The following is a 14,650-nucleotide window of genomic DNA, read 5'->3' on the forward strand; positions in this document are numbered from 1 at the left end:
AAAAGATTCATCAGTCAGTGTCACTTAACCTTTGCACACACTCCTTAAACTTCTGTCACCCTTGGATATTGAAGTAAATCCGAGCAGTCACTGAGAGTTAAGGGGAGAATATGATTCAAAGAGTTGTAATGATTCAGCTCTGTTCCTGTTCCAATCAGTTGTCAGTCTTGACCATTGCCATATGCTTAGAAGCCTGGTTCTGGTTCTCCAAACGGATCAGGGCCCTTTTCATCTGATGACTTTATCCTTTGCACCATCTAGGAAGAATGTGTATGCATATGTCCAGATTCTTTCATAATAAGGCGACTGAAGCTTACCATGCCAATGAAGCTTACCATGCCAATGAAGCTTACCATGCCAATGAAGCTTACCATGCCAATGAAACTTACCATGCCAATGAAGCTTACCATGCCAATGAAGCTTACCATGCCAATGAAGCTTACCATGCCACATTTAAGGACAGCCGACTACACTGTGAAACCATGGTTCCCTAATAAGCCTCTAAAATCACATCAAAGAGGCATGATGCATCCCTGCCAAGGGAAATACTGCCTGACCCCAACAGAGGATTTCTGAAAGATATTTCAGTACAGTATATAGATTCCGTAGTATAGCTCTGATTTATAGCCCATTGCAGCACTGTCTGTATGTGTTCACCCTCGTTCATCAAACAGGTCAATTTCAGCTCTGCTGTGTACCTTATGGAAAGAGAGATGGCAATTACGTGTTCATAATTGGAATTGGTGAATGAAAGATATATGACTTTTGGGTTTTGTTGTGCTCTTTGTGACATATCCTTCTCTCTGAATACAGAAAGTAATTTATCCCCCAATGTGTTGCTCTAGTGTATGATAATTCACACTTATCCTTCGGTAGCAGTATTTCTCCTTTTTATGTTTTTGATCAATCAAATGCATTAGATTGTGTCATTTAATAACATTGAGACACCCAGTCAGTGTTCCATTTCCATCTAGTTCTTGTTTTGAAAATGATATCGCTTCTTAACTATACAGTGCCTTTGGAAAGTATTCAGACCCCTTGACTTCAAGCCATATTCTAAAATTGCTGAGATTTAAAAAAGAAATTGAATCAATCTACACACAATACCCCATAATGACAAAGCAAACATGTTTTTTTAAATATTTATTATAAATAGAAAACTTTTTTTTACTTAAGTATTCAGACCCTTTGCTAAGAGACTCGAAATTGAGCTCATGTGCATCCTGTTTCCATTGATTATCTTTGAGATGTTTCTACAACTTGATTGGAGTCCACCTGTGGTAAATTCAATTGGACATGTTTTGAAAAGGCACACACCTGTCTATATAAGGTCCCACAGTTGACAGTGCATGTCAGAGCATAAACCAAGCCATGAGGCCGAAGGAATTGTCCGTAGAGCTCCGAGACAGGATTGTGTCGAGACATTTCTGCAGCACCAATCAGGCCTTTATGGTAGAGTGGCGAGACGGAAGCCACTCCTCAGTATAAGGCACATGACAGGCCGCTTGGAGTTTGCCCACAGCCACCTATAGACTCTCAGACCATGAGAAAAAAGATTCTCTGGTCTGATGTAACCAAGATTCATCTCTTTGACCTGAATGCCAAGCGTCACATCTGGAGGGAACCTGGCACCATCCCTGCGGTGAAGCATGGTGGTTGCAACATCATTGCTGTGTGGATGTTTTTCAGTGGAAGGATCGAGGCAAATATGAATGGCGCAAAGAACAGAGAGATCCTTAATGAAAACCTGCTCCAGAGCGCTCAGGACTTCAGACTGGGGCAAAGGTTCACCTTCCAACAGGACAACGACCCTAAGCACACAGCCAAGACAACGCAGGAATGGCTTCGGGACAGGTCTCTGAATGTCCTTGAGTGGCCCAGCCAGAGCCCGGACTTGAACCCAATCTAACATCTCTGGCGAGACCTGAAAATAGCTGTGCAGCGATGCTCCCCATCCAACCTGACAGAGCTTGGGAGGATCTGCATAGAAGAATGTGAGAAACTCTCCAAATACAGGTGTGCCAAGCTTGTAGCGTCATACCCAAGAAGACTCGATGCTGTAATTGCTGCCAAAGGTGCTTCAACAAAGTACTGAGTAAAGGGTCTGAATACTTATGTATGTGTGATATTTCAGTTTTTTAATTTTTATAAATTAGCAAACATTTCTAAAACCCTGTTTTTGCTTTGTTATTATGGGGTATTGTGTGTAGATTGATGAGGGGGAAAAAACGATGTAATACATTTTAGATTAAGGCTGTAAAGACAAGGAGTCTGAATACTTTCCAAAGGCACTATGTTAGTAATACTCTGAGGAATGCCTTTTTTAGCCCGGAGGTTGTTTTGTCTGTCCTAAATGGAGACAGCCAACTGGTCTCTAAAGGAAGGTGAGCTGCCACACACCACATTGAATAGTAACATCTCTTCCCTTCACTTCCCCTTGATCTCTGCAAAGAACATAGCATCAATATATGAGGCAATCTGAATATGCAAACAAGATGGTATTGTTGATATTTTTCTCTGTATTCTATGGCAAGAACAACCACTGATCTAGCTAGTCTATTTACATTCAAATAAAACCAATTGACTGCAGTTTATGTAACGGTGGGGGTGGAAAGGTCAAATAAAATGGCTGTGCTGTTCTTGGAAAAACAGCTGTATTATGAACATGTTTTGAGTTTAGTTGGATTAGGTTTTGCAATAGCTTGGTTCAGTATTGTTTCCTTTGTCTGCTTTTAATGAACATGTAGTCATGCTAGGGCCAACCGCCCATCCCACCCACTCTGGCTGTCCGTCATGTTGTTTACATGTTGTTGCGCTTGGAAGCCCTCATCTGTCCTGGTCATGCCTCTAGTCCTTTGCTGCTTGATTATACAGTATATATGTTTAGTTCACGCACCAGTCACCCCTCTACCAGCATCTACCCATCTAACTCTGCCCTTCTCTCCTGTCCCTCTTTCTTCTGTCAGTGGACCGTATCGTGGGTCTGGACCAGGTAGCAGGGATGAACGAGACGGCCTTCGGCGCAGCCTATAAGACCAAGAAGGGCATGTTCCGTACGGTGGGCCAGCTCTACAAGGAGTCTCTCACCAAGCTCATGGCCACACTGAGGAACACCAACCCCAATTTTGTCCGCTGCATCATCCCCAACCACGAGAAGAGGGTGAGCAATGAGCAGCACACTAACCTCCCCCTTTCACTAACCACCAGTCCCTCCCCCCCTCTGCCTATTGTATCCCAGACTACAGCCCCTCCACCACCCACCAGAACCACTGTAGCCCAGACTACAGCCCCTCCACCACCCACCAGAACCACTGTAGCCCAGACTACAGCCCCTCCATAACCATCCACCAGAACATTGTAGCACAGACTACAGCTCCTCCACAACCAGCCATCATAAACCCTGTAGCCCAGACTACAGCCCCTCCACCACCCACCAGAACCACTGTAGCCCAGACTACAGCCCCTCCACCACCCACCAGAACCACTGTAGCCCACACTACAGACCCTCCACCACTCACCAGAACCACCGTAGCCCAACCTACAGACCCTCCACCACCCACCAGAACCACTGTAGCCCAACCTACAGACCCTCCACCACCCACCAGAACCACTGTAGCCCACACTACAGACCCTCCACCACCCACCAGAACCACTGTAGCCCAGACTACAGCCACCACACTACCCACCAGAACCCCTGGAGACACACTCTGCTACCAGGCCTCAGTGGGCCCTCTGCCTCCATAAACAACAGCTCAGATGGAAGGCTGGAAATGAAACAATTGCAGAGTGGGGAGTTATGGGCTATGTGGGCCTGTTAAGTGTTCCCTAATGTATTCCAGGGGATTTAGACTAGACACGCTTTTTTTCTGCAGCGCAACCACAAATGACTGTCATAAATGGATGGTATGGATAGAGAAGAGGATATAAACACTGGTTGTTTTGGTGTGAATGTGTTCAAGTAGTTAGTCTATTCCCTATGCAATCCTAATTGTAGAATGGCATTTTGCATAATATTACACAAATATATTTGAAGTAACATTGTTTCCCTATAAAACATTTTCTGGATGAAATTTTAAAAGCTGAATGAACAGTAACAGCATTTATTTGCTATTAGTTTAGAATAATCTTCTTTGCATGAAGTTTGGTACTGTACTGTATCTCTCCCTGACCTCTCACTTCAATGCCCCTCCCTCCCTACAGGCTGGTAAGCTAGACCCCCATCTGGTTCTGGACCAGCTGAGGTGTAATGGTGTTCTGGAGGGGATCCGTATCTGCAGACAGGGCTTCCCCAACCGTATCGTCTTCCAGGAGTTCAGACAGAGGTACTGTATTCATTCTACACGCACCTCATACACGCACCTCATACACGCACCTCATACCTCATACAGCCTATTTATGTATTTCAACCCAATTGATAAGTTCCTGTGTTTACTTTAGAGAGAGAGAGATTATACAGGACAAAGTGGCATTGGTTTCCCATTGCCCTGGGTGTTGTGCTTTGATTATCTCATGGAGCTGTTCTATTTCTGAACAGTGAGGCTTCTGTAAGATCCGAGACCTCTCACGTCTCTCCTCACACCCTGGTCCTAGTCAACATGGAGGTGTGGTGTAATGACCCAGGGCCTTTACACATTCATGTCCACTCTGTTGCCAGGTATGAGATCCTCACCCCCAACGCCATCCCCAAGGGCTTCATGGATGGCAAGCAAGCCTGTGAGAGAATGGTGAGGATTTGTGTGTCACTATTTTACTGTGTTTAGCACATTGAATACTTGGGAGAGGCTCTTTGTCCTTTTACAAGCTAGAGCACGGTAAGCAGGTTAAATGTATATCGACTTCATAAACACCCATGACATGATTCTTCCTTAGTATTTATAGGGCATCGCTTAAATGACACTGTTTATTATGATTTGGCCTTCCTTCCCTGGATTTAAATCTATGACCCATTTTCACTCCAGATCCGAGCCTTGGAGTTGGATCCTAACCTGTTCAGGATTGGGCAGAGTAAGATCTTCTTCAGGGCTGGAGTGCTGGCTCACCTGGAGGAGGAGAGAGACCTAAAGATCACGGACATCATCATCTACTTCCAATCTGTCTGCCGGGGATACCTGGCCCGCAAGTGAGTTCTCTATATGTAATGGCCTTACCTTTCCTCAATTCCTTCCTTTCGTGACCACTACAACACTTCTTAGGACAGAAAGATGCCACAGATATATGTTTCCTTTGACCTTCTTGGTCAGTATGTCTGACCACGTCTCCCCTCTCTTTCCTGACAGGGCGTTTGTTAAGAAGCAGCAGCAACTGAATTGTCTGAAGGTGCTTCAGAGGAACTGTTCTGCCTACCTGAAGCTGAAGCATTGGCAGTGGTGGAGACTCTTTACCAAGGTGGGCATGTCTCCATTACAGTACACTATATCTACTGTATATGGCTAATCTGTCTTTGTAACACCAGCATTGTTACGTCTCTCTATAGAGCTATATGATAAGGCTCCTAGTCATCTACGTTTGAACAGTGGCTGACCCCAGGTCTGTGTTCTGTCCCCCAGGTGAAGCCCCTGCTGCAGGTGACCAGGCAGGAGGAGGAGATGCAGGCCAAGGACGATGAGCTTGTCAAGGTGAAGGAGAAGCAGACCAAGGTGGAGGGAGAACTGGTGGAGATGGAGAGAAAGCACTCACAGGTCAGTGTCCAGTCCACACCAACTATAGTAGACTACACTCTTAGAAAACAAGGTGCTATCTAGAACGTGAAATGGTTATTTGGCTGTTCCCATAGGAGAACCCTTTGAATAACCCTTTTTGGTTCCAGGTAGAACCCTTTCCACAGAGGGTTCTACCTGAGACCAAAAAGGGTTCTACCTGAGACCAAAAAGGGTTCTACCTGAGACCAAAAAGGGTTCTACCTGAGACCAAAAAGGGTTCTACCTGAAACCAAAAAGGGTTCTACCTGAAACCAAAAAGGGCTTTACCTACCTTTATGGAACAAGTTTTTGTAAGAGTGTAGACCCTAAGGATCATCCCTTTATGAACTTCAATTCCGCATTGTACCATTCAGTCCATTATGCCCATGTTTGCATTGTGTAGCTGATTGAGGAGAAGAACATCCTAGCGGAGCAGCTGCAGGCTGAGACGGAGCTGTTTGCCGAGGCTGAGGAGATGAGAGCCCGTCTGGCCGCTAAGAAGCAGGAGCTGGAGGAGATCCTTCATGACCTGGAGTCTAGAGTGGAGGAGGAGGAGGAGAGGACCCAGGGCCTGCAAAGTGAGAAGAAGAAGATGCAGTCTCACATCCAGGTACTGATGAGACATGGAGGCTGCAGAGTGGAAGCTTGAGAAGTTTGAACATGGAAGTGGTTGCACATGTTTTATGAAAGAGAATACATTTTCTGTGGACCCAAAGCATTTCTACCAGTTATCTTCTTAATAAATGCTGTGATTTTATTTCTTCCAGGACCTGGAGGAGCAGTTGGATGAGGAGGAGGCTGCCAGGCAGAAGCTGCAGCTGGAGAAGGTGACAGCTGAGGCCAAGATGAAGAAATTTGAGGAGGACATCTTGCTCCTGGAGGACCAGAACTCCAAGTTCCTGAAGGTGAGTGGAGATGAAAGGCAGTCTAGGGTTGAGAAATATTGGACCTTACTAACATTATGCTTCTGGACTTTACTATCATTATAAACAACCGGAATCCTCTTTTACCCTTCAGGAGAAGAAGCTCCTGGATGACCGTGTCAATGAGATGATGTCCCAGCTGACTGAGGAGGAGGAGAAGGCCAAGAACCTGGGCAAGACAAAGAACAAGCAGGAGGTGATGATGGTGGACCTGGAAGGTAGGTGTCCTCTTACCTACAAGGTCTCACTAGTTATAGGTAGTGAGTCCAGACACTTTCACACCATCGGTCTCCTTCCCTTCTCCCTTCAGAGCGTTTGAAGAAGGAGGAGAAGACTCGTCAGGAGCTGGAGAAGGCCAAGAGGAAGCTGGATGGAGAGACCACAGACCTGCAGGACCAGATAGCTGAGCTGCAGGCCCAGATAGAGGAGCTCAGGGTGCAGCTGGCCAAGAAGGAGGAGGAGCTGCAAGCTATACAGGCCAGGTGACAGACTGACAGACTGACAGACAGGGCCAAAGCTGGATGGAAGCCACCTGGAGATGTAGTTCAGCTGTCTTTTGCAATTGGAAGGTGTTTGACTGCGAGGAAGTCTGATTCTCTGACTGAAGTAATTATCACATAGCTGTGTAGCGCCGTCATCAAATTTCCTCCTATTTTAATTGTCTCAACACCTGTCTTTTTATATGCCATATTTAACAATGGTAGGTCTACAGTTGGCCAGACTTGCACCGGTAATCTTGTAATCTGACTATTAAAACCCTATGAGCATTTACCATTTTTATGCCCTCTCGTCATGAAAACAGTGCTGACCAGACCACCCAGCAGCTATTTATTCAGCAGATCTCACTGGGTTGGAATGTGTAAATGTTGGCCCCACGTCTAGTCTGTGTTGAACACTGGCCATTAAAAACACTCTGCTCTTTCAGGACCAACTCACATACTCAATGGTAGTGACAGAAACAAGGTAACTGTGTTTATTTCAGGATATATTGTCTGATACTGCCACCCAGTGGAAAATACATGCATAGTAACTTAGTTCAACTCTCCAACCATAGGCCTGACTATTTGGGGTCCTTTGTACTTGTACGACAATGTTGTATTTTGCATCCTAATAAAGAATTTAAAATGTGTGTGTCAGGGGAGACGAGGAGGTGACCCAGAAGAACAACGCCCTGAAGCAGGTACGGGAGCTACAGGCCCAGTTGGCAGAGCTGCAGGAAGACCTGGAATCAGAGAAGGTCTCTAGGAACAAGGCTGAGAAGCTCAAGAGAGATCTGAGTGAGGAACTGGAGGCCTTAAAGACTGAGCTGGAGGACACCCTGGACACCACCGCAGCCCAGCAGGAGCTCAGGACCAAGCGTGAGCAGGAGGTGACGGAGCTGAAGAAGGCCATTGACGAGGAGACCAAGAACCACGAGGCCCAGATCCAGGAGATGAGACAGAGACACTCCACAGCCCTGGAGGAGCTGTCTGAGCAGCTAGAGCAGGCCAAAAGGGTGGGTGGCTTCACAACAACCTCATGGTCATGTTTAGTCAGAGAAAATGTTTCACATGGTTGAGGTAGTACTTCCTCTGTTTTAAATGTTATGTGTTGTCTGAGCATGATTCCTATTGTAATATCTCTTGGTCTGTGTCCAGTTCAAGGTCAACCTGGAGAAGAACAAGCAGAGCACAGAGAGTGCCAACAAGGAGCTGGTCAGTGAGCTAAAGGGGCTGCAGCAGGCCAAGACGGAGTCAGAACACAAGAAGAAGAAGCTGGAGGCCCAGCTCCAGGAGGTCATGGCCCGGGTCACAGAGGGAGAGAAGGGCAAGGGAGAGCTGGCCGACCGCTCCCTCAAACTACAGGTGAGAGAGGGCCATTTGCAGCACACACACACACACACACGTTAACCTATGCTGGTGATGGTCTCTCAACTGGGCTGTTTGCTGTGTGTGCAGACGGAGCTGGACAGTGTGTCTGCTCTGCTGGAAGATGCAGAGAGGAAGGGAATCAAGCTGGTTAAAGACACTGCTGTCCTGGAGAGCGCTTTGCAGGACACACAGGTGAGCTAGACTGGACAACCTCTCAACGGAGAGGAATACATCATGTTTATCTTAAAGGCCCAGTGCAGACAAAATCTTGTTTTTCCTGCCTTTTATATCATATTGTACAACAGCTGATGAAACTAACACTGAACAAATTTGATCAGTGTTATTTCCTGGTAGTTGCATAAATTGTATTTTCAACCAGCAAGTCCTTCTAATCAGCAGGTTTGCATGCGTGGGAGTTTCGGCTTTCCATGGTGACATCGCCATGCGGTAAACTGATTCATAGACCAATAACAAAGGGAGATCCAAACCTATCTGCCAATAGCAGCTAGTTTTCAGTTTTCCCCTCCCCACTTCCAGACAGTCCCAGTGAAATTGTTGCTTGAAAAATTGTGTTTTGCCCATTAAAAGCTATTTTTGCCCATTTTAATGGAAATCTATTACAATAAAGTACTTAATTGTTACCTAGAAATTATTTGATATAAAAATGGGTGTATTGGGCATTTTACATTAAGAGGAGAGGGCATTCTGTTTCCATGTCTGTGTCTCTCTCTGTCTGTGTGTGTAGGAGCTTCTCCAGGAAGAGACGCGTCAGAAGCTGAACATGAGCAGTCGTATCCGCCAGCTGGAGGAGGAGAAGAGCACCCTGCAGGAGCAGCAGGAGGAGGACGAGGTGGCGCGCAGAAACCTGGAGAAACAGCTGTGCACACTGCAGGCCCAGGTCAATACAGTGCCTTACAGCTTAATTGTATCTATTCAAATAATATTACACATTAACTGCAATACAGATGTTATCACCATAACAATCTACCACCTACTGTAGCCATCCTTCAGTGAGCATCATACCATTATAAACTTTATGTATGTGTAGCTGGTTGAGACCAAGAAGAAGCTGGAGGATGACGTGGGGATGGTGGAGGGTCTGGAGGAGGTGAAGAGGAAGCTGCAGAAGGACATGGAGCTGGCCACCCTGAGGCTGGAGGAGAAGGGCATCGCCTTTGAGAAGATGGAGAAGACCAAGACCCGCCTGCAGCAGGAGCTGGACGACCTCATGGTGGATCTGGACCACCAGAGAACCATCGTCTCCAACTTGGAGAAGAAGCAGAAGAAGTTTGACCAGGTTTGACTGATCACTCTAAGCCATCCATAATGGTAGCTAAATTGGCTTGGTCTTAGAGCACAGTATGGAATGGCATTGTGTAGATAGATGGTGGACATTGTCCCTCTGTAAGTCAGTTTTTACCCTGTGTTGTAGCTGCTGGCTGAGGAGAAGAACATCTCTGCACGCTACGCTGAGGAGAAGGACAGGGCTGAGGCAGAAGCCAGGGAGAAGGAGACCAAGTCCCTGTCTCTGGCCCGGGCTCTGGAGGAGGCTCTGGAGGCCAAGGAGGAGTTTGAGAGACTCAACAAGCAGCTGAGGAGTGAGATGGAGGACCTGATGAGCTCCAAGGACGACGTGGGCAAGAGCGTGAGTGTTGCACTGAATACCTGTGTTTTGTTCAGCTGAGGGCAGAATGGTTTGCATCTGTTTTCAGATGGACTGCTCTGCATCCTACAGAAATAAACTAGGTTAAACCTAAACTTTAAAAGCCAGTTCATTCCAAATAGCATCACCTCAAAGTATCTTCTCTACCATCGTCCAGGTCCATGAGTTGGAGAAGTCCAAGAGGACTCTGGATCAGCAGCTGGAGGAGATGAGGACTCAGCTGGAGGAGCTGGAGGACGAGCTGCAGGCCACGGAGGACGCCAAGCTTCGTCTGGAGGTCAACATGCAGGCCATGAAGGCCCAGTACGAGAGAGACCTGGCAGGGCGAGACGACCAGAATGACGAGAAGAAAAGGGCGCTCGTCAAACAGGTGCATAGAGGACACATCACTTCCATACAAACAAGAATTGTGTGAAAAAATTCCAGGAACAATATGTTGTCATACTCTCAGAGAATGTACACCATCCCCTTCCCCTCCTCTGACCTGGTCTGTCCTGGTCTCCTCAGGTGCGTGAGATGGAGGCAGAGCTGGAGGATGAGCGGAAGCAAAGAGCTCTGGCCGTGGCTGCTAAGAAGAAGCTGGAGATGGACCTGATGGACATGGTGGGACAGATAGAGGGCGCCAACAAGGCCCGTGACGAAGCCATCAAGCAGCTACGCAAATTGCAGGTAATAAACTCACACTGTCTGTAGAACAGACAAGACAAATAAAAATACAATTTAATTTTTTTTATATATAGATCTAATCCCATTATTGACCAAAATATATCTCCACTTTCTCCCTCAGTCCCAGATGAAAGACTACCAGAGGGAGTTGGAGGACGCCCGGGCCTCTCGGGATGAGATATTCTCCCAATCCAAGGAGAATGAGAAGAAGCTGAAGAGCCTGGAGGCCGAGGTTCTCCAGCTGCATGAGGTACAGTGGGCTGTAGTATTGCTCCTGTCATAACTCTGTGTTTTGGTCTTCTGTTTCCTGTAGTCTAGACTGGCTCATCTTACAATGAGAAATGGTGACCTGTGTTTGATCTCTGCCCTGTAGGACCTGGCGGCATCAGAGAGGGCGCGGCGCCACGCAGAGCAGGAACGGGATGAGCTAGCGGACGAGATCTCCAACAGCACCTCAGGCAAGTCTGCCTTGATGGATGAGAAAAGGAGGCTGGAGGCTCGCATTGCTCAGCTGGAGGAGGAACTAGAGGAGGAACAGGGCAACATGGAGCTGCTCAATGACCGCTTCCGCAAGACCACCATGCAGGTATGAGCCAGGAGGAAACTTTTTCAGGATGCAGACTTGATCATTGTAATCATACTACCCTTGTTCTTCTGACTTTTAGGGAACAATCCATTATTCAGCCCTACCATAAGCACTCTCATCTCTCTCTCACTTTCCCCTCTCTCCTTCATTCCCTGTTTTCCTCTCTCCACCTCTCTCTTCCCCCTCTCCTCCCCCAGGTGGACACCCTGACCCTAGAGCTTGTGGCAGAGCGCAGCATGGCCCAGAAGAGTGAGAATGCGCGCCAGCAGCTGGAGAGGCAGAACAAGGACTTGCGGGCCAAGCTGGGCGAGCTAGAGGGCTCCGTGAAGAGCCGGTTCAAGGCCTCCATCACCGCCCTGGAGGCCAAGATACTGCAGCTGGAGGAGCAGCTGGAGCAGGAGGCTAAGTGAGAAACACAGCAACTCTCTTATAACAACTCCATATCTTATTAGACAAGGTGATATAGCAGACCAAGACTCAGGAGGAGTTCATGAGGGCCTTAGAACAAGCTCAGCCCGTTGGAAGAGAGGTTCTTGATTGTGATCTAAATGTTAAAGTGATCAATGTAATGAGTCAAAAGCAATCATAAGAGATGTACTTGAAGATCTATGACTGACAGCCTTTGTTACAGTGCGGTTCCTGTGGTGCTCTAACTGTCCTATGACCTCATTCCTCTGTCCTCCTATCAGGGAGCGAGCAGCGGCCAATAAGCTTGTGAGACGGACAGAGAAGAAGCTGAAGGAGGTGTGCATGCAGGTGGAGGACGAGCGCCGCCATTCCGACCAGTACAAGGAACAGGTGAGGAGCTTGTCACGGAAGTTTGGACGTCCCAGATATTAAAGCTACAATATGTAACTTTTTGGGAGACTTAACCAAATTAACATAGACATTTGAGTTATAGTTATTTAATTCTCATTGAAAACAAGTCTAAGAAGCAATAGATCTGTTCTAAGTGCTCCATTTCTATGCTTTCCATTCTTAAGTTTAGTTTTTGCGTCTTTTACTTTCGGTTTTGTACAACAGCTGAAAATATATAGATTTTTTGTTATGGATTCTCCACACAATGACTGCTTGTTTTGACACAAACAGAAATTAGGCGAATTCTGCATAGTCCATTTTTAAGGTGTACACAGCTAAAGAAGGAATTCTATCCAATTCAGTACAACTTGCAAAGGTGGGCAAGGATTGGATAGTTGTGAAGATTTAGGATTGGAGTCTTTCCTACAGTAGGTTATTTCCAGTAACCACTGGACCATAGGACTGCTGAGTATTGTAAGTATTAGTATTGACTGTTCATCATTGTTGATGTCTGTTGTGACTCCTGGCTGGGTCAGATGGAGAAGGCCAACTCTCGCATGAAGCAGCTGAAGAGGCAGCTTGAGGAGGCTGAGGAGGAGGCCACACGTGCCAACGCCTACCGCAGGAAGCTGCAGAGGGAGCTGGACGATGCCACTGAGAGCAGCGAGGGTCTCAGCCGTGAGGTCAACACACTCAAGAGCCGCCTCAGGTATTTAGAGCCCCCGCACACACACACACAAACAGTTGTGTATATTGGCCAAATTGATGGTCCTCGTTACTAATGCCTCTCCTGGCCCCCTCTGTCCCCTGCAGGCGTGGAGGCCCCATCAGTTTCTCCTCCAGCCGCTCGGGCAGGCGTCAGCTGCAGGTGGAGGGAACATCGCTCGACCTCCTATCTGACGATGAGGTGGAAAACAAGACCACGGACGCCAATGCCAACGAGACGCCAGCAGCTCCCCAACCAGAGTAGATGCGCTCCCTCCAGCCCACACGCAGCATGGCCTCCGCCCCCACAAACCTTACCCCTGTCCTCCTAACCCCAGACACCAGCAGTGGACCCCACTACTCTGCCTTACCCCTCTATGGCAAGCTGCAGGGCCAAGCAAATCCATCATCTCCTCCATATGAATATACCGCACATCCAGCCTTGGATTCGTTTTAACATCAATTGCAGATAAAAGTGCATTTAAATTGCATAGGCACTCGAAAACAAATAGCAGGAGTTTACCATAATTATGTTAAGCTACTTCCCTGGAACAGCCATTAGAATCAAACAGCCCTCTAGCTAGAATTAACCACTGTCATTTCAGCTGGTTTACTGGCACACAGGTGGACGACTGCACACAAGTCGGTAAAAACATGTCTTTCATGATTGTACAGTATTGGACCAGGATATGTAAAACAAAGCACAGCATAAGCGAGGGAATTATTTTTAAATGGTAGCCTAAATGATGATCCCACAGAAATGTTTTCATCAAAACCACCACTGTCATAGAGATACTGCAATCCACTTAGTTTAGTATAAAAATAACTATGTGAATAACTCTTTAGTAGCAGGTTTGTAGTAAATTAGATTGTACCACACCATGTTGCCTCAGCATTCCCCCTATATATATGACCAGCAAAAGACCCTGTTAACTTTACCAATATAACCTTGTCCAATAACCCACCATTTTATATTTGACATATCAATGTGTGGAATTAGGTTTGTCAGACTTGGAGCAAAGGCCCTTTTTTTAGAAAGACAGCCCAAATGTGTGCTTGACATACTATAATATTGCTATGTATAATTCTGGCTATTCAGTTATGTTTTCTGTACCATGTACAAAATACTTAACTCAAAAAGGTCTCTTTGACATCTCGTGTCACCTTCATTTCAATACATTACAAATGGCTGAATAATATTAGCATGATTTACAGAAGGGTAATTCATGTTTTATTGAAGATTTATGGAGTGTTAGAGCGTTGGTTTTAATTCAGTGGTTCAGGGAAGAGCAATCGATCAATTTGAATATGCACACTTGTTGATGCCTTGATTATTAAATGTTAAACATAAATGACCATTTTGTAAATGACTAATTACATATTTGAGGTCTTTATTATTATTTTAAACCAGAACAAATTGGGGGAAAAAAGGTTTATCTGTTTCTTCTGAAAGACACTTCTCAATAAAGACATGAGGGGAAAAAAGTGTGTAGTGTTTGAACCAGTTTCATAGCTTTAGTGTCATATTATACCATAAGCACCTCTCCCATGGTGTTGGTGTGAACCAGTGTTATAACAGCATGATTTATGGAGCCTTCTGTCTGCCAGGCAGAAAGTAGGATTTCATTGGGTTCAAAGCTTTAACATCCTGAAGGTTGTTATTATTAGTGGACTGGCTGTTGACGACCAGGTATTCATCATCTCCTTTTATTTCTTGTATTTCTAGACTTTTATTGTTGTTGTTGTAAAAGACCAATAAACATATCCATTGTAGAAAAATA

The 14,650-nt window shown here is 46.2% G+C and overlaps 1 protein-coding gene across 2 annotated transcripts in view; it reads left to right on the forward strand.

The window, feature by feature from the left end:
- LOC112258730 (myosin-10-like) overlaps window positions 1–14,650 on the forward strand; it is a 59,899-nt gene extending 45,249 nt beyond the window's left edge. For both annotated transcript variants that reach the window (XM_024433261.2, XM_042307026.1), the window contains 24 exons: window positions 2,967–3,160; window positions 4,201–4,322; window positions 4,655–4,724; window positions 4,959–5,119; window positions 5,277–5,385; window positions 5,547–5,678; window positions 6,082–6,288; window positions 6,446–6,583; window positions 6,696–6,819; window positions 6,912–7,083; window positions 7,739–8,096; window positions 8,239–8,445; window positions 8,539–8,643; window positions 9,197–9,349; window positions 9,500–9,748; window positions 9,884–10,096; window positions 10,272–10,484; window positions 10,622–10,783; window positions 10,902–11,030; window positions 11,154–11,366; window positions 11,564–11,772; window positions 12,056–12,164; window positions 12,701–12,873; window positions 12,978–14,650. In XM_024433261.2, the coding sequence (XP_024289029.2) occupies window positions 2,967–3,160; window positions 4,201–4,322; window positions 4,655–4,724; window positions 4,959–5,119; window positions 5,277–5,385; window positions 5,547–5,678; window positions 6,082–6,288; window positions 6,446–6,583; window positions 6,696–6,819; window positions 6,912–7,083; window positions 7,739–8,096; window positions 8,239–8,445; window positions 8,539–8,643; window positions 9,197–9,349; window positions 9,500–9,748; window positions 9,884–10,096; window positions 10,272–10,484; window positions 10,622–10,783; window positions 10,902–11,030; window positions 11,154–11,366; window positions 11,564–11,772; window positions 12,056–12,164; window positions 12,701–12,873; window positions 12,978–13,134 (4,079 nt within the window). In that variant the 3' untranslated portion in view covers window positions 13,135–14,650. The remainder of the gene's footprint in view (window positions 1–2,966; window positions 3,161–4,200; window positions 4,323–4,654; window positions 4,725–4,958; window positions 5,120–5,276; window positions 5,386–5,546; window positions 5,679–6,081; window positions 6,289–6,445; window positions 6,584–6,695; window positions 6,820–6,911; window positions 7,084–7,738; window positions 8,097–8,238; window positions 8,446–8,538; window positions 8,644–9,196; window positions 9,350–9,499; window positions 9,749–9,883; window positions 10,097–10,271; window positions 10,485–10,621; window positions 10,784–10,901; window positions 11,031–11,153; window positions 11,367–11,563; window positions 11,773–12,055; window positions 12,165–12,700; window positions 12,874–12,977) is intronic.

Source organism: Oncorhynchus tshawytscha, linkage group LG27 (genome assembly GCF_018296145.1).
Source record: "Oncorhynchus tshawytscha isolate Ot180627B linkage group LG27, Otsh_v2.0, whole genome shotgun sequence".
In the NCBI taxonomy this organism is placed as follows: Eukaryota; Metazoa; Chordata; class Actinopteri; order Salmoniformes; family Salmonidae; genus Oncorhynchus; species Oncorhynchus tshawytscha.